At 35.3% G+C, this 23664-nt stretch overlaps 1 protein-coding gene across 4 annotated transcripts in view; it reads left to right on the top strand.

Annotated features, from left to right (window-relative positions):
* The window catches only part of LOC145662942 (tolloid-like protein 1), a 964318-nt gene that overhangs the window by 621800 nt on the left and 318854 nt on the right, over window positions 1-23664 (top strand). For all 4 annotated transcript variants that reach the window (XR_014127127.1, XM_081728975.1, XM_081728973.1 and 1 more), the window contains one exon: window positions 14541-14681. Coding sequence is in view for 3 of the 4 variants with exons in the window: in XM_081728975.1 (XP_081585101.1) it covers window positions 14558-14681 (124 nt within the window). In the remaining variant the exon portion in view is untranslated. The remainder of the gene's footprint in view (window positions 1-14540; window positions 14682-23664) is intronic.

Genomic DNA, 23664 nt, shown 5'->3' with positions numbered 1-23664 from the left:
AGTGGTTCAACAAGAATGTCCGAAAGCTTTGAACTTGTCTCCTGGAGAAGTTGAGAAATGAGATACGCCCTTTTGCCTCAAGAGGAACAAATTGTAAGACTTTTCTACAGTTGGAGGAGGTAGAAACGAGGTTTGATTTCCTGTTGAGACATTGGTTGAGACATTGGAAGACGCGTGGAGGCGAAGTGGAACAACTGTCTCTGGTTTCTTAGGCAGATGTTTAGGCTTATTCTTACATTGTTAAAAGTAAATAGGATCATTGCCATTGCAAGTGTTACAGACAGAAGTTTGATTAGGTAATGTACAATTTGTGAGTTTGTAGGTCCTTTGCAATGCGAACAGATGGTCGGTAGTGTACACTTATTGGTGGGATGAGAGTTATAAATGAAGGAATTTTCGCAATGTAAAGAGAGAGGTGCTAGTGCTCGAGATGGCTCAACTCTGTGGTAAGAGCGATATATAAAAGCTTCATTTTGAAGTAGGTCGTCTATGAGAGTCGTGTCGTCAGTAAGTGAATCGTGTATGCTGGCCCTATGCAGGGGTAAAAGTAGATCTGAAAAGGTAAGAGAATGATAGGTAGTGGCATGACGTCACGCCACCCCCTGTTTGTCTTTGCCCATTGTATTTTTTTAGGAGCTAGGGGACGCCGTACTTATTTTTCGGAGGTATGGTACACCGTACCCCCGCGTTCTCCTTTACTTTCACTCATGTCCCTATGGCGTTTTTAAGCGAATAGCAGGTGAAGGGCGGATACAATCGGCCTTAAGTTCCTCTCGAATTTCTTGCTTTGTGATTGCGGGATCGACACCACGGATATCAGCTGAAAGCAACGGTTTACGTTTAGGTAGATATGATGTTTTGTGACTAGAAGATTTCAGTAATTAGACCTTTGCATTGGTGCCAAACATTGCTGGACTGACTTTATAGATTAGATACTGAGATTCGGATTGTGGTCTTAACAATGACGCCATTCTGAGTTTTGATTAGTTGTAAATCTAAACGAATGGAATAACGCATCAGCTTCATATAGATTGATTTAACGTTATATAAAACGGATAGGTGCTGATTGCCACGGGTGCTGACTGCCACAGCCAATTATTGGTGCTGACTGCCACGACTGTCGCTGATTGCAAATATGAAGGTGCTGACTGCCATGACGGCGTGCTGACTGCCACGAGCCTGGGAGAAACTGTATTTGGAAAGAGAAATTAATCCCTCATACTAAATTTATGATCATTAATTAATTTAGTAATCATCATAGCAAATCTATGTGGCATTCTATAAGTTACAAAGTTGCTCACTAAGTGGAACGACATACACTTAGATGTTTATAAAGGGATTGTCTTTTCTGTTATATTTACAATTTGCACATTTCATTGTTTATATTAATTGTTTTATTGTATTATTTAATGAATATGATGGTCTGAAGCCAGCTGACAAGGGAAGTTTGGGAGAAGCACTCGCCTGCAGAGAAATAAGCATGTCATTTGAAGGACCAATTCATGCTAATTACAACAGGTAATAAAACTCATGTACGTTGAGAACTGTTCGAGATATTCAGCTTGGAAATTTATATGAGAAAATGAGTGGATGCACGTTTCAATGCGTTAAGTATCCTCACCCATGGCGAAGCCTAATGGTTTGAACTTGCTATTGCTTGATCACTGGGGACCATTCACAGACAAATTGTCCATTACAAGTTGCATGACGGATGGCAAAGACCTAATGGTTGAGAAGATACCAAAGAATTGCACACGATTTGTGCAACCATTTGATGTGTTTTGATTCCGATCAATCAAAGATTATGGCAGGAGATTTGTACATAGTATGAATCTTCTTCATCTGGACGTTATAATGTACCAACGAAACAATCAAATAAAGTTCGTGTCCATACGAATCACTTCCGATCACCGCGATACATTGGACTGTTTCAGTTTGCGTTCTGCAAGGCAGGTTACGAACAAATTATAGGCCTATAACTTTTGAATCACTTGTCAAATTTACTTTTTGCTTTGGTTCTGCGAACTGTTCTCTTGACGGATGCAACACAATTGCACATATAAAATGTTCATGGTGCAAGGGAGTATTTTGCCTGCGTCATTTCTTCATAAAACAGAACAACAACAGTGATCAATTTTCATCTCTAACCTATGATTATTGTAAACAATGTAATGACTAATTGTATCTAACAAACCCGTTAGTTATTGCGAAAGACTTTTTTTCTGTTACTTCCGATAGCTTTCAATTCGTATGTCAATATTCGTTACTAATTATGTTGTACTTAACGCGTATAAGTGCGTATATCCTCATTTTCTCATATCAACTTCCAAGTTGAATATCTCGAACCGTTCTCAACCGTACAGGAATTTTATTAGCTTGTTATAATCAGCATGAATTGGGACTTCAAATGGTATGCTTAGTTTCTCTGCAGGCGAGTGTTTTCGCCTGAACTTCCCTTGTGAGGTACAGCCAGCAGTGCTTTTTTGATGGAACTTTCAAGAGCTGCTCGAAACAATTTGCACAGCTGTACACAGTTCATGCTGACATAGGGAGTTCAAGTGAGAATACATAAATCGTACCAATTTTGTACGCACCGCTCCCTGACAAAACTGAAAGTACACTCATGTCCAAAATTATTGTCGCATATCTATAACTGTCTTCTTGTAAGAATATAATTTGATAATTTTGCAGAGTACTTTTAATATTTATATTATGTGTATAATCAGGAAATTTATATTTGTGATAAATTTCATAGGAAAAGAATTATAAATACGAAAATCATAATGAGCAAAATAAAATGTAACTAAATGGACAAGAAAATTTTATTTTCGTTTTATTGTTCTTATTTACTGCTCTTTTGACATGAAATTTACCACAAACTTGTCTTTGCCGATTATACACATACTAACATTATAAGAAATACCAGGCGAATTCGTTATCAAATTATATTACTAGAACAACATATTTATAAACACGTGACAATAATTTTGGATATGAGTGTACATACAGAGACCTGTTTACCTTTGTTAGGTGTTGGTCTGAACAACACGATCCTAAGGATCATCTAGTTTATTTCATGCTTCTTGGCGTCCGGTAATGTTACGTCTAGCAACTTTCTCTCAGGCTCGTGGCAATCAGCACGCCATCGTGGCAGTCAGCACCTTGATATTGGCAATCAGCGCCAGTCGTGGCAATCAGCACCAATTATTGGCTGTGGCAGTCAGCACCCGTGGCAGTCAGCACCCCACCTATAAAACAGGCTTTAGTAATGTGAAAAGTAAGGACATAATTTCAGAGTTGGAAGCGATTCCTTCCATCGGTGTTGCAGTTGAGGTGCCAACTGCTGGGAGAGAATCTGAAGTTATTTTTGGAGCATTTGATAAACTTTGTAGAGCTTCAGTGTAGGTAGGAATCAAGGAACATTAAACGACCTTGATCTGTAGAGGGTGAAGCGCCAGAAGTTTTAGTAGAATCAGAGGTTTGTCGATTGCAAGAACGAGTTATCTCCAGCCGAGGATTTTTCAATGGTCCCATAATTGTATTGCCAATCCTAAATATTTCCCTCTACAGAATGTATTTGCACTTTTCTCGGAATTTAAACGCTTTCTAACCGTCTTTTAATAGTATCTTAACGATCTTTTCAAATTTGTTCATCAATTTCAGCAATAACTGTTTTTCACTTAATCGTTTTATTAGTTAAGATTGTGAATGTAGATTGTGGAGTATGGATTTGAATGTATTATGGATTCAGTTAAAGATTATAAGAAATCTTATGGATCTTATTAAAAACTTGTAAGAAATCTTATATATAAACGTGTGTGTAACTGAAATCAGCAAGAAGTACAGAAATTACTCTTTTTGACCTTCTATTTTCAGTAGTTTTACAAAACTGCAATGCTGAATTTATTACCACGTAAAGTATTATTTTAAACATAATGCAAATCTTCATTTTCTAAGATATGGGACGGAATAAAAGGAAATTATTTCCCCATTTATGTGCAGAGCCATCTACTGACTATACTCGAATCTCTATATAAATTGGTCAAAATAAAGATGCTCTAAAACTTTTTCTCCTTCAAAATTTGTGGGTGATGGTAAGTACAGTTGGCTGTCACAGGGACGTATGCAGGAACTTATTTCGGGAGGGGTCTAAAACGTTTTGGGGGTCCAAACACAATTTGAGGCTAAATTATATGAAAATTTCTAAAATTGTCCCTAAAAGTAGACTACATTTACAAAAAAGGCGGGATTTCGGGGGGGGGAGTCCGGACTCCCAGGACCCACCTCCTGCGAACGCCCCTGGGCTGTCATATTTGAATTCAGCATCCTCAAAAATACAGGAAACTATCATTTTCATCACAGAGTGAAATTCGGTGCAGAACAGTGTAATCTATCTCTGAAGCTCTCTCTATGGAATTGTTATCTGACTTAATTGTATTGATAAAACGGAATATACAAGAGTAAAATAATGACATTCAGTATCGCCACACATGCGAGAAAGTGAAAAAGAACAATTCATGATTTTCTTTTCTGAGTAGCTTGAATCTTGTCTGGTCATCCGATAGCCTCACTTTTGAATTCTCGGAAGTACTGGAATCTACATTTAAGAGAATTATTTTTACCTTTAAAATTCCACCGAAACAAGGTTCGTATTTCATAACACTATTAGTCAAGTCCCAAGGGTGTGATATCACTGCTTTTAAACTGGTATTTCATATCGATTTTTACATTTGCTAGTCAAGGCACTTTTTTTTTTTTATTTCGTTTTCTTTTGTTCTTTTTAACTAATGGGAATTTGACAACGAGTTTTTAGTTTACTTTCTTTCTTTGTCTATTGCATACACCAAACTTTATTAGAATATTTTTCCAGTTTAAAACAGAAAGATGTAAGATCGTCCATTTATTGCTTCTAAAATAAAACGAATCAATTTCATCAAAGTTTCAAACATAGTCAAACCTGGATAAGTGGGATAACAAGGGACTGATAACATAATCCCATTTATAAAGCTATTTCTCTTATCGAGTTTCTTACTTAGCAGATTGAAATAGTCAATGTCTCACTGATAGTGCTAATCTTAAAAGACAAAATTTTTATTGAAAGAAGATTCTCAGTTATTCAGTTTGAATGTGTTTCTACAACTTAACCGAGAGTGCTCTATGTAATGGTAGCATTTTAAACCTACAAGGTGTTCCGGAAGTGGGAGTACCCCCTTTAGTTTCAACAGTATAGTGTTAGTTATGGTAGAATGTCTGTACACAGTTACCTTGAAGTCTTAAGAGTCATAAACATCGGTATGATCACTATCCATGTCGTAACACTGCTGAGCAGCTATGGATGGATGGTGATCACACCGATGTTTATGACTCTTAAGACTTCAAGGTAACTATGTACAGACATCCTACCATAACTAACACTATATTGTTGAAACTAAAGGGAGTACGCCCATTTCCAGACCACCCTGTACTATACTGAGAAAAAATTGAATTTTTAAAATGATATTTTCCTTAATATTAATATTTGGACAGTGCGTAAATAATAATAATAAACTTCCTAAACTTCATGGCAGACAAATAGAAGCCCCCTGATGGGGATGGAATCATGGACATAGTTAGTATGTGATGGTAGCCCTTTTCAGTTTCTTCTCATAGGGGAGAGAACAGTGTCATTATCCAGCAGTGCAAATCTATAGATTGAGTAACGGCAAGTAGACAATACAATATACATACATCTTCTTACCTGAAGTTTTAATTACTGACTTCATTTGCAATTACCCTTAACAATCAACAAGTTTCAATTGTCCCATTGTAATTAAGAATTGAACGTTTCAAATGTTCCTTTGAGATTAACAATTAACATTTACAATTCCCTATGACCGACTAACAAATTTTAATTGTAAATTTTTGGAATTGAATTCAATTGGAATTAACATTAGTATAATTGCCAAAGCACAAATTAAATTAATTGCAATTGAAATCAATTGCCATTCATTTCAATATGGATTAATTTTAATCGATTGATTAATTGCAATTGATTGGGCATGATCCCTCAAATTTTATCATTCTTCTTCCCAAATTCACCATTCTGTCCCCAAAAATACCTTTCCGTGTCCAAATTTACAATCTTCCAATTTGATGTGCCATTTCCAATAAGAAATTATATATTCTCAAAGAATTTCATGAACTAAACCTGCGTTCTAAAACCCGCTTGTGAGCACTTCCAGTGACAGGTAAATAAGAACATCAATGTTTCCTTGTAAATACGCTACTCGTGAATACATGAGCACTCGTACACTATCAACGCTCGTTTTATTCCATTCCCCTATTTCGTCCCCTTCCCTCCCTTACTTCACTGATTTCTCCCCCAAACGTGAAGCGTCCTCCTACGTCACACAACGACAGTTAGAAATATAGTTTAATGCAATAACTAAATTAAGAATTTTCTATTAATTGAAAATATTGTCTGGAAGTGATCAATTTAAATCGATTGCTTTCTTTTACAAATGCAATAATTTAATTCAAATTCGTACTATGTAGCAAATCTTCACGAGCATTTTATTGATATTTCCTTTTAAAAAAATATAACTTGTCCTTGAATTAAAGTTGAAATTACAACATTAAAATATAACATGATTTCACGTAGAACAATGATACAAGAGGACACATTTTCCGAAGAAAAGTGTTGAAATGAAATGTTTTTGTTGCTTCCTGGTGCATAATCAGGTTTTATTAACTAACTAACTCTATGGCCTATGGAACCCGGAGGTTCAGTGCCGCGTTCACAAAAGCTCTCCACTGACTTCTATCCTTAGCTAATTGCATCCAGTTTCTACTTTGTATTCCTATCTCTGCGAGATCCATCTTAATATTATCCTCCCATCTGCGTCTAATGAAAAAATTAAATACTATCCTTACAATTTTATAACTTCAATTTTTGGTCTGAATAGACGCTTAAGTGTGATACTGCACAGGCCCGTAGCCAGCCCCAAGATTTAGGGGGGCCCGGTCGAAGTTTGGGGGGGGCGATCCAACCACATTATAGTTCATCACCATATTATAGTTCACTTTTAAGTCTACCGTGAAAATTTTAGGAGGGGCCAGTAAAAATTTAGGGGGGCCCGGCCCCTAGACCCCCCTGGATACGGGCCTGATACTACATTTTCGGTTTATTTATGAAGTCCATTTCCATTGAGAAATACAATCTACGGATGGCTATGCCCGACTAGACTTTTAATTACCGGTAAGTTATATTATCAGAACATCAGCTACAATTGCTTTCTTCTATTCTGCTTCTCTGGACCAGGGTTTGTTACTTATTATTCCCAATAGCTTTCCTGTGTCTTCACAATGGTGGATCAACAACGAAAATCTTGTGTCCTAAACGGGAACGTGATCTCGGGTTCGATTCCCCGCAGGAGAGCATTAAAAATGCGAACACATTACTGTGGTCCATATCTCATATAGCTTCACTGATGAATAAAAACGCTAAAGTTCAACAACAGCTAATCATTCAGGCACTACTTGTAATCTCCAGGAATAATTCCCGCAGCGTATTTACATATGAAAATATCAAGTGCTACAAATTCCCTGCATAGAGTATTTAGGCAAATTTTAGCCTTGCAAACATGTACAGTCTTTTAAAGAAACTGGCCACCCAATGGTCGTTGAGAAACCCTGCAGTCTAATCTACAGTTGAACCGATGAGTGGAAAAAGAACATTCCAGAAATAAAGGAGAACATATTGCGATAACTATTTCTGTATAACTAACTATCTAATCTCATTATGTTTTCGATATTTTGGAAAATAAAAAATCTTAGCGTAGCCTACAAATGTTTCATTCAAATATTTTTTTATATATATATAAGCAACGGTATTGTTGGTTTGGTTTTGGTTTTCCATAAGTAAGGTGTTGTGGAATGTTCTCCTTCTTCCATTCACTGATTCGATTACAATTAAATCAAACAAATGTGGATTTTTATTGATCAACTAAGATCTACATTTAAAACAAAATATAATTAGAATTTCTATATGCGGTTTCAAGAATAAGGCCTTCTAAAGCAAGGTTGTTGGGTAAAGTTTTTTTGAACAAGACTCTACATACATACCTAGGTATACTTTTAATCTACTGTACTTATTGAAAAGGAAAGTAATGTTCCATTCCACTACTCAGTTACTATTTTCTTTCGCGTACTGTAAAATGGGCATAATTTGCATAACATTTCCTTATAAATTATCTTGCTGTTCTGTTCTTCCGTATTTACTTAATGCTTCTTTATCTCCTTCAATAATCCTTTATTTCATCTTTGTAAGTTTTGTTTGTATCTCTGGTTTTCTGAATCATTCCTTTTTTTAACTTCAATTTTATGTATCACAATAATTTTATGTAATTTGAAAAATACATGAAATTATGAGGCCAGTTAATTTTCTTTCAATTATTTCAAAGCTGTTTTTTGATCAAAAGTTGCGGATCTTGACAAAATAACTGAATGTTTTGAACAATCCTAATATTTATGTATATTTGAACTGAGAGATAATTTTAACAGCAAGAAAGCTCTATTCTGGGAGAATCAAAAAATTGGACTTCTCTTCAACAGAATTACAGTTGGGTGTCTATGATAAAAACTAATAACTATATTCACTTCCGTTTAAATTTCGAGAATATGCACCAATATTGGAAAATGAAAAGCATTATTTTATAAAGTTACCAGGTAGAAGTGTGCGCCTATTCCGTATTTTGTTCTCACGATTTCAGTGCAGTTCTCTCTGAATATATATAGTGGCGGATCCAAGGGGGGCTATAGGGGCATAAATTGTCCTTGACGCTCAGGTATACACTGGATAAAATGGCCTTCAATCCTGTTTACACTGTATAAAGCGGCAAATTATGGTTTAGCCCCTCCCTTGATCATATCCTGGATCCGCCAATATATATATATATATATATATATATATATATATATATATATATATATATTCTCTGCATATTATCGAAAGTTTGCTTTAAGCAGGTTCATTTTTTCAAAGCCTGTGAACATAGAGAACGTATCTGTATAGAGAAAGCACAGTTTGTTTCCTTCTTTTTCCCAGGCATTTTAAATACAATGATAAGGTTTCATTCACAACCTGACTTTACGTATTTCGACAATATTTTTTCCAGATAGTATACACAAGGGTTCAAGAAATCTAGAAGAAAATTTAGTGATTTCTTAGGTTTTCCTGATACTGATAAATAATATTAATTTTGGGATGTATAAGTCGTAGATCTCATTAGCTTAGAAACGTAACATTACTGCAAGAATTTGAAAAAAAGAGAAATAGAAATATAATATTGAAAAATAATTCAAACTTTTACTTTATTGAATATTAATTAATTGCTCTTTTTAATTTTGCCTCCTTCATTATCCCGAATTCACTCACTTAACTTTTATTTCACTAAATTATCGAATAAAGTTTTACAACAAAAAATAAGAAAATATTTACAATACTCTATATTGTATGAAACAAAGGAATGTCTTCTTTACATCCACCCTACATTTTTCAATTCATTCTTTTTCTTTTCTTGTTTTTTTAATTAAAAATCTCAATAACAACAAAAATATAACAGTATTGAAAATTAAACCCTTTAATACTGTATTTATAAGTGCTATAATTAATTAGGCACTCAGATTTTCGGTTTGAATTCTTGAACGACTGGCGAACAGGGCACTACACGCTACTGCATTCCTGCCTGTCAATAGCAGTAGTCTCTTCTGACTCTCAATGGGTGGCAGCTTACAGGAAAAAATCAACTTATCCTGTTCGATGTGCAAGAATTATTGAAACAAGCTTCATAACGTAACAAATTTCACTGCATTATTGTTGCCTTACGATGACAAAAATTGTTCATATAATGAATAAATTCTATGAACTCTTATGTATATAAAAACGTTAAAATCAACAAAAACTGTGCCATATGGTATAAATAAATTAACCCTTTTAAATAAACCAATATATACAGTACGTCAACAACAACTTGACCGGTGGTCTATCTCAAAATCTTACTTTTTCAGTCATGAAGAAAGAAATCATAATTACGTGGACAGGAAAGCAGATGAACATGTAATAACTCATCACCTATTGCAGATAATAATTATGTGGAATTATTGATCAATTATTGCATATTTAACTTTTTCCTCATCTGTAGAATTATATTTCTTTCTTTATGTCTGAAAAAGGGAAAATTTGAGATACAACTCTTCGTCAAATTGATATATATCGTTCTGAAAAAGATTTTATGAGGTATGCTACACCGTTCTGAATTCACTTGCTTATACGTAGATTCTTACTCCTAACGATATACATATATAGAAATTATTATTTATCTCTGAGCACGACAGTGCAATTTTGAAGGTTGGGAGGAATATCCACTGCTTATTCATAATTTTAAGGTGTAGAGATACTGTATGAACATCTGGCAGCTAACAACGTCCAAATGAACATAGTCAGTGTTGCCACAGTCCCGGCTCTGGAGTGGGCTGAAAAATAGTACCAAATTGAAACAAAAAGGGCTGAATTCATTATTTTATACCAGTGTAATACATGGCTCTATAACATGAAACTAAAAGAGGGTAAGTTCTAAAACATCCCTCTTCCCCCTGTCTCCTGAATCCAAATCAAAAAAATGATCTTTTAAAAATTACTTTTTAAAAACATTCAAATAGGACCCCGAACAACCGTGGAAGTAGATGAAACTTTTCTCGCACGAAGAGAGTATAACAGAGGCCGCAATTAAAAGGGAAAACAATTATCATCATCGGTATATACTGTAAGGAAACCAAACGCACCTCTATTTCAAAGTGACCCATAAGTCAAAATGATATTACGGCCATTTATGAAAAAATATATAAAACGAGGAACAAATCAATCATCTAGGAGTTCATGTGTAAACAGTACGTTATAATAAAATATTAAAATATAAATTATTGCATTTTATTCTCGCTTATTTCACGACTGAAGGAGGATATCTAATAACTGTAAGAAGAATATTGTGCTACTTTTTGTTTTCAAGATTTCAAGCTAAAATTTCCACCACACTGCTTCTTCCTTGTCTCCTTCATGTGCGGCACGGATACGCCCATCTAGCGTAATTTGTTTCTTGATATAGTTCGACTTACGAATTATTCACACAAAGTTCGTAGCGTTATGCAGTGTAATGCCTAAGAATGAATGTTCAACAAGGTTTTTTAAGAGTCCAACACACAGTATGAGTAACGTGAGATGTAAGAAAAGTCTTACTGACACTTTTAAAAGTGTTTATTAAATGGGGCTGAATTGGGTAGAATTGTACCAACTTTTTCACAAAAGAGGCTGAAAACGCCAGCGTGGTACCAACGGGCCGATGAGTGACAAAAAGGGCTGAATTTGGTACAATTGTACCAAGTGTGGCAACACTGAACATAGTGGTTCATGTTTACATTCACGTGAATGAATGGATCCAAGTCATGACACGAAAAGCACGCCCCCACATAATCAAATAATTATTGTTACTCACGAGGCGAGAAATTTCTTGTCTCGTCTCGAAAACTAAAAATCCTTTCTTTAATTCAAGACGAGAATAGGAACATGACAATTATCGTCTCGCTTTCGAGACAGGATCGAGACGAGATCTAGAAATTTCACAAGTCTCATAATTAACACTAGTTCGCCCAAGTCGTAGATATTAAACACTTATTTAGTGTTAATATGGTTCATAGTATAAACTTTTAAATTCATCAAGTAATTGTACGAGTACAATGAGGAAGATTTATCAACGTTCAAAATATAAAGGCTATTACAAAATAAAATAATATGGATTAAAGTCATTTGTGGACTTCTTCTGACGCGGAAGATTCATATAATTTCTAGATGAAATTAAGAGAAAAATAGGGCAATGAAGTTTGAACGTAATTTTACTAGAAAATCTTTTTCGAGAATCGAAACACTTTATTTCGTCTCGTGACAACACTATTCAGATTATTTTTTCTTCACACCACCAATCATTCCACACACTGTGGTTGAAATGCTTCATTGAGTTGCTTATACATTCGAGACTTTGCATCATTAAACTGCAGACAAAAACGTGGCTCGTCTGTTCAGCCTGCACATTTGTACACCGCTCCCTTCAACCCATGAAAGATATATATCTTATGCTTCATAGTGAGGAGTGATTCTTTCATACTAAGCGACTCCAAATGTTCCTTGCATGAAGTTTTCTTTGCAAAATTCTTTCAGAAATTAATTGGGACGAACTGCAGCAATTCCTATAGAGCTTGAAAACGACTTTTTTCTTGATCAGGCGTAACACTCGTCCGTTCTTATTCTGCGTTAGGAACTTTTATGACCACACTTTTGACACAGTGTTGCATTCAAATGCGTCTTAGAATATTTCTTGTAAACATGTAAGACTTTGATACTAAAAACTTGCAATTTTATTTACTGCGTGTGTGTCCATAGGCACGCTTACATACAATAGGTTCTATTATGTCGTTCTGTTACACATTCGTTCACTCCTTTTTTTAACGAGATGCATCTATACTACCGAATTGTATAATCACTCCAATTAACTGGAATGGTGATGCGTAAGAAGTGATGGGCCATTTAATCAGCAAAGCAGTATCTATATCTATATTATTAATCTATCTATCTGTTCCAATATAACTCTGGAACGTCTGGGGCAAATTGAAGAAAACTTGGTACACATACGACTTACAATCTGGAAAAAATTGTTGTGAGGGTAAGATATTTGTATGGAGGCAAAAAAAAAAAAATCAATACTTATTCCTGGAAGGTATGCAACCCAAATTTCACTGAGGATGTGATGGATACATACTAGTAAGGGGAAATTAAAAGCTACGTTGTTATTCGTGATCGCATCACGGAGAAACGGATGAATAGTTTGAAAAGAATTTTAGAACATTACAAGTGCATACATTTTGATTAAATGACGTATCCTAAGGGGAGTATTGATTCAAAACTTATAGCAGAAAAAAGAGCCTCATGAGTTTCTATTATTACACTTTAATTGAAATGTGTATCTTAAGGGGTAAGGAATTTAAATACTTTCCATAAACCTTCTTACACCGTGCGAAGAACGAACATTTCAGCTAATTAATAATAATACTAAGGATCTAATGTTCGTTCTAGAGGAACTGACTAATTTTTATAAGGTGTGCCTACATGTTCTATTCAATTTTGCATTTTACATGTTATATTGAATAAACCTGTATATATGATCGCTATAATAATAATCTTATATATAAAAGAGAACGCACAAATCCTTTGTTCCCTCATCACGCTAATACGGCTGAACCAATTTCTTTCATTTTTGGGGGGTTATTAGGATTTGGACCCTAGATGGTTTTTATCATATCACTTTAATTTTCAATTACCAGTGTCTTGAGATAATTGACCATTCAAGTGTCCATAACGTACAAATCCTTTGTTAGTTCATCATAGGTAAAAATAAACGTATTTATATGCAACCCGCATGACCGTGTCACTCGGCGGGTTAACATAAATGACAGGCGATATAATGTTAACATTTACTGCAATCTACTATGGTTTTTATCATATCACTTGAAAGCGAAAAAGTAAAAATTATCTAATTAACAAGGTTTATTGCGTTCCGGGGTGACCCCAGCGAAGCGGGGTGAACGCTGCTAGTAATAATAATAATAATAATAATAATAATAATAATAATAATAATAATAATAATAATAATAATAATAATAATAATAATAATAATAATAATAATATAATATTAATAATAAACAATACACATGTCTAACCATAAAAATCTCAGGGATTATAGATTCATTTAAGAACTCTGTGGTTATATATTTAATGGTCTTCGTTAATTTCTACAGCATATTTTTACACCTACCGATAATGCTGAATAAATTGGAACATATAGGCTATATTACAATTATAACATATCGTTTTAATACTTAACAAAATATTATAGTTTAGAATTCGCAGTGTCTTCAGTATAAATCATATTTTCATACGTTTTGGTAACATGTTCAACAATGAAAAACGAACTAGCTATTTTATATAGCATCGCTAAGTATTGAAATGTTGCAGTACTTCTTTCTCATAATTTTTTACGTTCTGCACTGTTTTGTAAGAAACGAAAATGCTCTAACAAAATTAAAGAATAGTTTGAAATTTTTATCTTCTTTTAAAGAAAAATTGAACTTTGGAATTTCCGTTTCTTCTTCTTATTATTATTATTATTATTATTATTATTATTATTATTATTATTATTATTATTATTATTATTATTATTATTATTATTATTATTATTATTATTATTATTATTATTAATATTATATCTACATTCTCTTTTCGTCGGAAATAGAAAAAAATCAATTTCCATTCTTGTCTTTCTTTTCCTTCCCTAAAAAGAAGCTAGCTCACCTTAAAACAAAAAAAAATGTTAACATAAATATTTTAACTGAAAACCAAAAATCTTTGAGAGTTTGCCAATGAAAATAAAAGTGGTTGTCTATTTTGTTTTTCGCAGGCAAGGCGTTTCCCACCATGGCCCCACATTGGTTCTGCTCAGGGATTCGGCGATCAGAGACACGTGGCGCCATCCGATGGAAAAACACGGTACTATCGCTGTCCTTCTGCCTCTTTACCTTTCCACTGCTCATCGTATCAGGTACGTTGCTTTGCCAACAGATGGCTCTTGTGTTCTCTTAACTGGTTTGCTAAATGTAGAATTAATTGGCATGTGTAGTTACAGTAAAATTATTTGACAAATATCAGCAGCATGTGAATATGTGTGACGTGAGTGAGTGAATGAACAATTGTTTACATTAATGACATATTTCTTTGAGTGTACGGTTAACATTTGTAGAATATTTCTATTTTGACGGTTTTTCTGTTCTTCCCATAGAGTTATTATTTTAGAAACTCTATGGTTCTTCCATATTTTCAGAATAATAGTATATGAAACGTTCTTACTTTCCATAACAAGAAATAATTTTCAAAATTTTATTTGAGAAGATAAACAAAGCAGTTGATCTATAAAAATAATTACATAAATTAGTGGCATACTCTAATGAGTTTCGGGGTTTAAACCATTCTTGAGAAAAATAATATGGGCAATTAAACAGTTATTATATTAATATATACAAAAATCAGCTTCTCCTGAAAGGTTATGAAGTTGAGTGCTAGAACACAACCTTGACGAAATTCTAGGTACGCCATTGCATATAATTATTTCAATAAAATGGGCCGCGGTTGCTCAGTGGTAGAGCGCTGATGCTGGGGGTCCCTGGTTCGATCCCAGCTCGCGCCAAGTGAACTTTGTGGTGGGTAAACACCGTGTGTGTAGGTTTCCTCGGAGTTCTCCCGTTTTCTACCACTTTCTTCATTCTACCATTTCATTCATTTCTCATCATCACCGCCTCTTTTAGCCTGGCCGGCATAAACGTAGGACGTAAAACTCAGATTTCATGTCATTTCATTTCCATTTCAATAAAAAGTGAAGATAAATCTTTACTTTAACGTCCCACTATTATGCCTTTAGGCTAAAGAAGACAGATAATTATTGAAAGAGAATAATTATGAAAGAATTGGTGGGATTAAAATGTGTGAGAGAGCGTGATAACCTCGAGAAAGCCCACGAAACGATGTTGTGGCAGAAATTCTGTACCCTGAGATAAAAGTACCTAAGTAGAGATTGGCACTCCACCATTTTTGAACCTACTCCAATATGACAGGAACACGAACATAGATACTTCGTGAGCGGTTAAAAATGAATCCATGCTCCACAGAAGGACTCGAACTCCCTGAGGATTAATTATACCTCACGATTTTCAGCCTAACACCTCAGGTCGCTCTACCACACCATACCATATAATTATCACTGGCATACCATGCCCATTAATTACTTAATAGTTTTGTTCAATTTGCTATCAGAGGACACGATCTTTTATGCTTCGGTTTTTATTTCACGTTGTTGTTAATCATTTTATCTGTACTTTCTCTCATCTTTGAGTTATTATCTCATGTTGCATTTTGTTATTTTCCTTAGCATTTCGAAGGTTTATAGTTTTCTTAATCGCTTTGAACGAATGTTGTGATTGGCATCTTTTTCTCATTTGCCGACCCAACTAAATTGCCACTGTAACCCCTACAAAATAAATGAATCAAAATTACTCATGGAAGAACGAGGTTGAAGCATTTGGATAAATGACGGCAAATTGTTGATTGGACAACGTACACTTTAAACTACGTTGGACCAACGTATTATTTCAATTTTATTTCTGAATTTTTACAATTCTCAACTATGTCGACCATTAATCTACGTAGGGACTACAAAGTACGCTGCTAGAGTTATTACAGATCTTTGTCTTAATTCCAGTCCTATCCTTCTTATTATGATATCAAGATGTCTCAGTCCATCAGTCACGCTTCTAATAATTCACAGTCAGACAAATGGTTGTCACTAGCTGCACTGCAGGAAATTTGCAGACGAACTAAATTCTTTTTTGGGGGGAAAGGAAATTAAATATTTTCGCATTAATTCTAATTCTGTTTTACTTTTGATGAGTGTAGTTTAACAATGATCGAACAACAAGGAGTTTGCCAGAAGTCCTTTTAAAACTATTATTCATTCAAAACAACAAGTTTGCAATCGATAGTATTTAAAGACTATTCGGTTTTGTTTTACACACACACACACATAAACACACACGCACACACACACACACACACATATATATATATATATATATATATATATATATAGAGAGAGAGAGAGAGAGAGAGAGAGAGAGAGAGAGAGTATTTCAAAGCTAAAACTGAAATGGATAGTCCCGCCGAATGTCTGAATGATCATTAAAAGCTGACTGGTGCTAGAACTATGCATGATACCAGAAAATACAATTATCAAATATTGTATAAATATTGTATAAATATTGTATTGTATAAGTATTGTATAAATATTGTATGATACATTATCGTTGGTAATGCTTTGCTATTCTTATCTTAGAAACCTGTATATTCACGTGTCAGTCAACTATGTGTCTTTCTGTGTAACGTGCCTAATTTGTTTCGTAAAAATTAATGGCTCGAGATCGTACACGATATTACATCCCTTTCTTATTGTGTCAATTACGTCATGCATTCAAAAATGAAAATAAATTAAATCTTTCAGTTTGACATTCGACGATTATACCCGGTATGTTAAGGGAGACAGATAATCAAAGAAAGTGAGCAATGATGGAACAAATTGTGGAATGATAGTATGGGAGGAAACGGTAGTATCTCGAGAAAACCCACGTATACGATATTGTTCACCATAAATTTACTAGATCGGTTCCCACGCACTAGAGGTAAGCTCTCTACAACTGAGCCGCCATGCCCCCCCCATCGTGCTTTTAAGTGCAGCAACGTCTAGTGGGGGGGAAATAAGAAAGGTAAATAGTGTATGTGAAAGAACCTTCAGATACCAATGTTAAAGTAACTGGGTAATAACTGTATCGTGACAAACATGTCAAAATTCTTCGTAGATACAATTTATAAACACATTTTAAAAAAATGTCTTTCCAGTCGTAGGAAAAAGTAAGATGTAAATAAACCCACCTGACTACCAGTGGGTCGATGACTACCAGAGATTAATTTTCCTTCCATTAAGGACTAAAAGCATACCTTGTTAATTTCCTTACAATATTATGGGTATTGCGTCACTACGCGCGGATATCAAATGATGCTTCTTAGCAATCAAACGTGATCAAACGACGATCAATAAATCTGTCGCAAGTCGAAAGTTTTGTTTAGATGGGGGCTAACAAGTCCACATGTTATCACAATAATAATTTATACGTGTTACATCTTTATGCGTGGTGATCAAACGCTGCTAGTTAGCCATCAAACTCTGATTGTTAGCAATCAAAGTGATGAAGTGATGATCAAACGATCTGGTCCAATTCTCATTAACTTTGATTCCATGGATACGAATAGGTTAACTTGTTAACTCTTCCTACAGAATTATACGTTTTGCGTCACTGCTTGTGGCGATCAAACATTGATAGATTACCTATTAATCGTGATCAAACAATGGATCAAACTACCTGGCTCAATTTTCATCAATTTTGCTTCCATGTGACCAAACAAGTTAACTTATTACCTCGTAATTATGCGCATTACGTCACAACACATGGCAATCAAACGTTGATTGTTGGCAATCAAATGGGATCAATTGATGATCAAAAGATCTAGCTCAATTACGACCAATTTTGCTTCCATAAGAGCGAATAGGTCAAGTTGAAGTTGTTAAATTCAGCTACAAAATTTTGCGTATTAAGTCAGTACGTATGGCGATATACGGTGGTTGTTTGTAATCAAAAAACAATCGAACAATCTGAACCGATTCCGTTCAAGTTTTGGGGCCGCGGTGGCTCAATGGTAGAGCGTTCACCTCTGGTGCTTGGGGTCCCGGGTTCGATCCCAGCCCCCGCCGAGTGAACTTTGTGGTGGACAAACACCGTGTGCGTGGGTTTTCTCGGGGTTCTCCCGTTTCCTCCCACTTTCTTCATTCCACCATTTCATTCATTACTCATCATCACCGTCTCCTTTAGCCTAACCGGCATAACCGTGGGACGTAAAACTTAACGATTTCATTTCATTTCATTTTTCCGTGTAAGTTTTCTTTCATCGGTCTAACAGGTTAATTTGTTATATCTCCTACAAAATTATGCGTTTTATGTGACCACGCATAGCGACCAATATTTGATTGTTGACGATCAAACACAATCAAACGATCTGGCCCAATTTCGATCAATTTTGCTTTCATAGGGTACAAACAGGGTAACTTGTTAGCCTTCTACTAAATTATGCGTATCGCGTCACTATGCGTGACCATTAAAGGGCGATTGGTACGATGAAAGGGTGATGGAACAATCTGAACCGATTGCATTCAATTTTGCTTCCTGAGGGGTCTAACAGATCACTGATAATATTTAAGTTTACAGAGAAATTTGTTTTTTCTTCTTCCTTTCTTTTTTCGAGAACTACGTGTGAATTTTTACACTTACGCCTATCATTTTGTTAAGCTTAACAGTATCTATCTATTGGTATTAGCTTCGGTCAATTGTTCCCGTTACACACTAATAATATTGTAGAACGTGTAAAGAGGATGTCATGTATTATGTAGTATAGCTATTTAATTTAAACTAATTGTAAATAGATCTTTTTCTCTTAGAACCAATTGACCGCTTGTGCAAGGTATATTTAACAGATACGTAGAAGTACCACGCGTACATTGTGTGAAGAAATATCATTTGTATGGCATGATATTACCTCAATTAATATTTAAACTGGAACTGTTAGTATAGAGGTCTATGTCCAATTTCAGTAGAAAAAGATTGAGATGGAATATATATATATATATATATATATATATATATATATATATATATATATATATATATATATATATATACACCCTCCATTCTTAAAGAAACCGAACTTTTGAAAACAAATAGTACCACTAGTGCCATCTGTTGTAATATTTTACCGGTAGATGGCGTATTCCCTCATTGACAACTGGTATAAATGTCATGACATTTGGATGCACGGCAACAAAGTTATTGCGTTTCAACTGTCAGTGTGTTGTGTACATCGGTCGGAAAATGAGTTTCAAACAACGAGCTGCAATTGAGTTTTGTGTTAAACTGGGTAAAACTTTTAGTGAAACGCACCAAATGCTACAAAATGCATATGGTGATGAGTGTCTATCCCGTACGCAAGTTTACGAGTGGTTCAGGCGATTCAAATCGGGTAGAGAGACGCTGGATGATGAAAGATCAGGCCGTCCCAGAACCGGATTATCGGAAGAAAACATCGAAAAAGTGCGTGAATTCATCAAACATAACAAAAAATCGTCGGTGAAAGTTATTGAAATGGAATTAGGCATTCCTCAAACAACCGCATACCGCATTTTGACCGAAGTTTTGGGCCTTAAGAAGGTTAATTCCCGGTTTGTACCACACAAACTCACCGAAGACCAAAAAGTTGATCGAATTGCGCATTGCAAAGACTTCGTTAAAAGTGCTCGGCAGGATCGAAACTTCTTAAAATCGATTGTAACTGGTGACGAGACGTGGTGTTTTGAATATGAGCCCGAAACAAAGCGGCAAAGTGCTGAATGGAGAGCGCCGGATGAAGGAACACCCAAAAAAAGTCGCTTGGTGAAGTCAAAAGTTAAGGTGATGCTGATTTGTTTTTACGATTCAAAAGGAATTATCCACAAAGAATTTGTTCAGCCCGGCCAGACAGTCACTGGAGAGTTTTACTTAGGCGTCATGAAGCGTTTGCTGGCAAGAATTCATCGTATTCGGCCCGAATATCGCGAAATCGGCAGTTGGACTCTTTTGGACGATAATGCACCATCACATCGTTCGCGACTTGTAACTGAATTTTTGGTCAAAAATCACATTATTCGGTTGCATCATCCGCGCTATTCACCAGATCTCGCTCCGTGCGATTTCTATCTGTTCCCGAAACTGCATTTGGCGATGAAAGGAAAGTGGTACGCATCGATTGATGCCATTGAGAAGGCGACGACCGCCGTCCTAAAGACCATTCCAACAAAGGACATGGAGAAGTCGTTTGACAACTTGTTGGAGCGTGCAAATATGTGTATCGATGCAGAAGGGGAATATATTGATTAATAAAAATGATTTGTTCCAAAATGTACATTGCTTTTTTGTTTTTTTAAAACGTTCGGTTTCTTTTGGAATGGAAGGTGTATATATATAATTGGAACGCTTCATTTATTCCACAAAACTGCTTCTCGCTATCTGTTACCGTTTTTACCGTATAACGATCAACTTACCGGAAATAGTTGATTTCTATCATTTCCGATTTAGTTGAGAGATTAGAGTGGAGATATAATATACATTCCTGAGACGCTTAACTGATTACAGAAAATTATTTCTATTCTATAGCGTTAAAATCGCAAATGGGTTGATTTCTGTCACTTTAGGTATGAATACAGAGTTAAGTGGGAAAATGATGTATATTCTTAGGACACTAAATCAATAGCAAAAACCCGCTTTTGGCTGTCTCTTATCGTTTCAGCTCTGTGCATCAATATTGAAACCGAAAGTTGTAATGGATTCCTATCTCTTTCACTTTTAATAGACAGTTAAGAATAGATATGAAATGTACTCTTGGAACGTTTAATCGATTGCAGAAAACCGATTTTTCTCTATATTACCGTTTTTGCTCTTAAGTGATCAACGTAAAACTGAAAATGGTTGATTTCTTCCAGTTTCGCTTTAAGTAACGCTTCCAAAAAGAAATATGGTGCCTAACTATTAACCCTCTATATTCTGACTAAATTTGGTGATAATTCATCAAGAAGATCTTGAGATATTTTGTCTCCCGGTCGGATGAACGAGCAGAGTAAATATACTGTATAAAGGAGCCTTAGTGAAAACAAACTCCTGTATAACTGTTGTTAACCCGAGTCCTTCGTGATATGACATTAAATGTTTCATCTTTACACAATAAAATTCATTGAATACTCTTGAGCAACAGGAAGAGGGAGTTAAATGTTTGGGAAACAGGGATACGAGTTGCAGACACCTACAGACGTTATAAAACAGAATATTATTTCAATTATGTCACCGTATTCAACAAGTGTTTGCTTGCTCTAGAACGCCAACCAGATGAAACGATCACTTTCTATAAATATATTTCTGCGTGGATTTTAGAGTATCTCTGTGTGTGTATATATATATAAGTGTGTGTTGGTGAGTGGAAAAGAAGCTTTCAATTTGAGACGATTGAAATGTAAGGTAACAGCCGGATTTATTGATGAGGTAAAATTCCCCTTTTGCTGAACATGCGCAGAGAACTTGTATAGTTAGCGAACCTACTTCTTCTCATTTTATTCAGGAGGAGTAAATTTATCTCTATTTCTTCAGTGTGTGTGTGTGTTCTTTTTTCCTTTCTTCGCCAGCTGCTGCCCTCTGGATTATCCACCTTTAGTATAATTTCGTTCTGGGAGATTCGACTCCACAGCATAGAACGTCTCAGGAGAGATTCAATGCAAGGGATTTCTGCTCCTTTCCTTTTTTTCTTTTTACCAATGTTCGGAATCGAAACTTCAGTGTTGCCAAGTTTACCTTCTATGGCTATCAATTAACATCTGTAAACAGTATGTTGTATATTATATGTTCATTGCTTACAAGTAAGGCTAGGAATTCTATGACATGTCATATTTATACCCTACCGTCTTTACATATTTAATGAAAGAAAAAACGTTTCTGAGATTTTTTAAACACAGAAATACGGTTTTTGTTAATCATATAAATGTATATTTGTACCATACGTTTTCTTTAGATATTACTTGAACTTTAAGTAATATCTTAAAAAAAAAAAAAAAACATATTATTGATCATATTGTGACACAATTAAATATTGCGGTCCCAGTTCGAGTAAACTTACTTTAATAACCACCGAAACTTACTACGATATTTATTTCCATAAACTAAACTATTTTTGTTCCTTTTAAATTTTGTATTTCTTTAGTACTTAACATTCATTTTGCAGAAATTAAAAAAAATTACTTCCACCAACTATGGCTTCCTCACTTATATTTTTAACAGCATAAAGGAAACAAGTTTAAACAAGTCTGGTCACAACATTCGTTATCATAAGATACGGGACTATTATCCTTGGTGCCCTGAAATTAAATATACATAAATGTGATTGTTGCAATATTTAAGGCTAGTTTCACTTATTGCTCAGAAGTATTCATGCTAATTTTAGAAAAAAATATTTTATAAACCTCATAGAAATTATGAGAACAATATAAAAAATGCAGAGAAAATTAAATACATGGAAATTCTCCATGACCACAACAATGGAAATTATGGATACTTTAAAATATCAAATAATACTTTCCACAAAGTGGACACTTCCAAATACAAGGGATGGATAAAAAGTAATGGCACAATTGTTATAATTTACAAATGACTGTATTAGAAGGGAAAATACGTTCTACATTCCTTCAATGTAATCACCCCCCATATCCACAACCTTCTGCCACACGTATGGAAGGCGCCGTACTCCGTCAACACGTTGTTCTCTGGCTATGTTCGCAGCGACCGCCCTACGGCATTGAGGATGGTCTGTCTGGTGTTGTATCGTTGTCCGCGAAGTGGTTGCTTCATCTTGGAAAACAGGTCATAATCGCACGGACTCATATCCGGCGAATATGGTGGATGTTCCAAAATCTCCCAGTTCCAGGCACGTAAAAGGTCCGTCACGGTGGTAGCTGTGTGACAGCGTGCATTGTCGTGCAAAATGATGGGAGTCCGTGCCAAAAGATCAGGTCGCTTTCTCCGAAGTGCGGGGCGCAGATGGTGTTGCAAGAGCGTACAGTAATATGGCGATTCACAGTCTGCCCTGCTGGTACAGCATGGTGCAGGATAACCCCTTGGACATCATACGCCACTATCAACATCACCTTCACTCCTCCCTGACTAGGGCGCACAGTCTTTGGCCGAGGGGAACCGGGATGCTTCCATTCGTTGGATTGGCGCTTCAAACATTGTTCGTAGGATCGAACCCAGGTTTCATCAATGGTAGCGATCCTGCCCAAGAAATTGTCACCCTCCCTC

Source organism: Thermobia domestica, chromosome 10 (assembly GCF_964235325.1).
Source record: "Thermobia domestica chromosome 10, izTheDome1.hap1.1, whole genome shotgun sequence".
Lineage (NCBI taxonomy): Eukaryota > Metazoa > Arthropoda > Insecta > Zygentoma > Lepismatidae > Thermobia > Thermobia domestica.
This window is presented reverse-complemented; position numbering and strand designations above follow the sequence as displayed.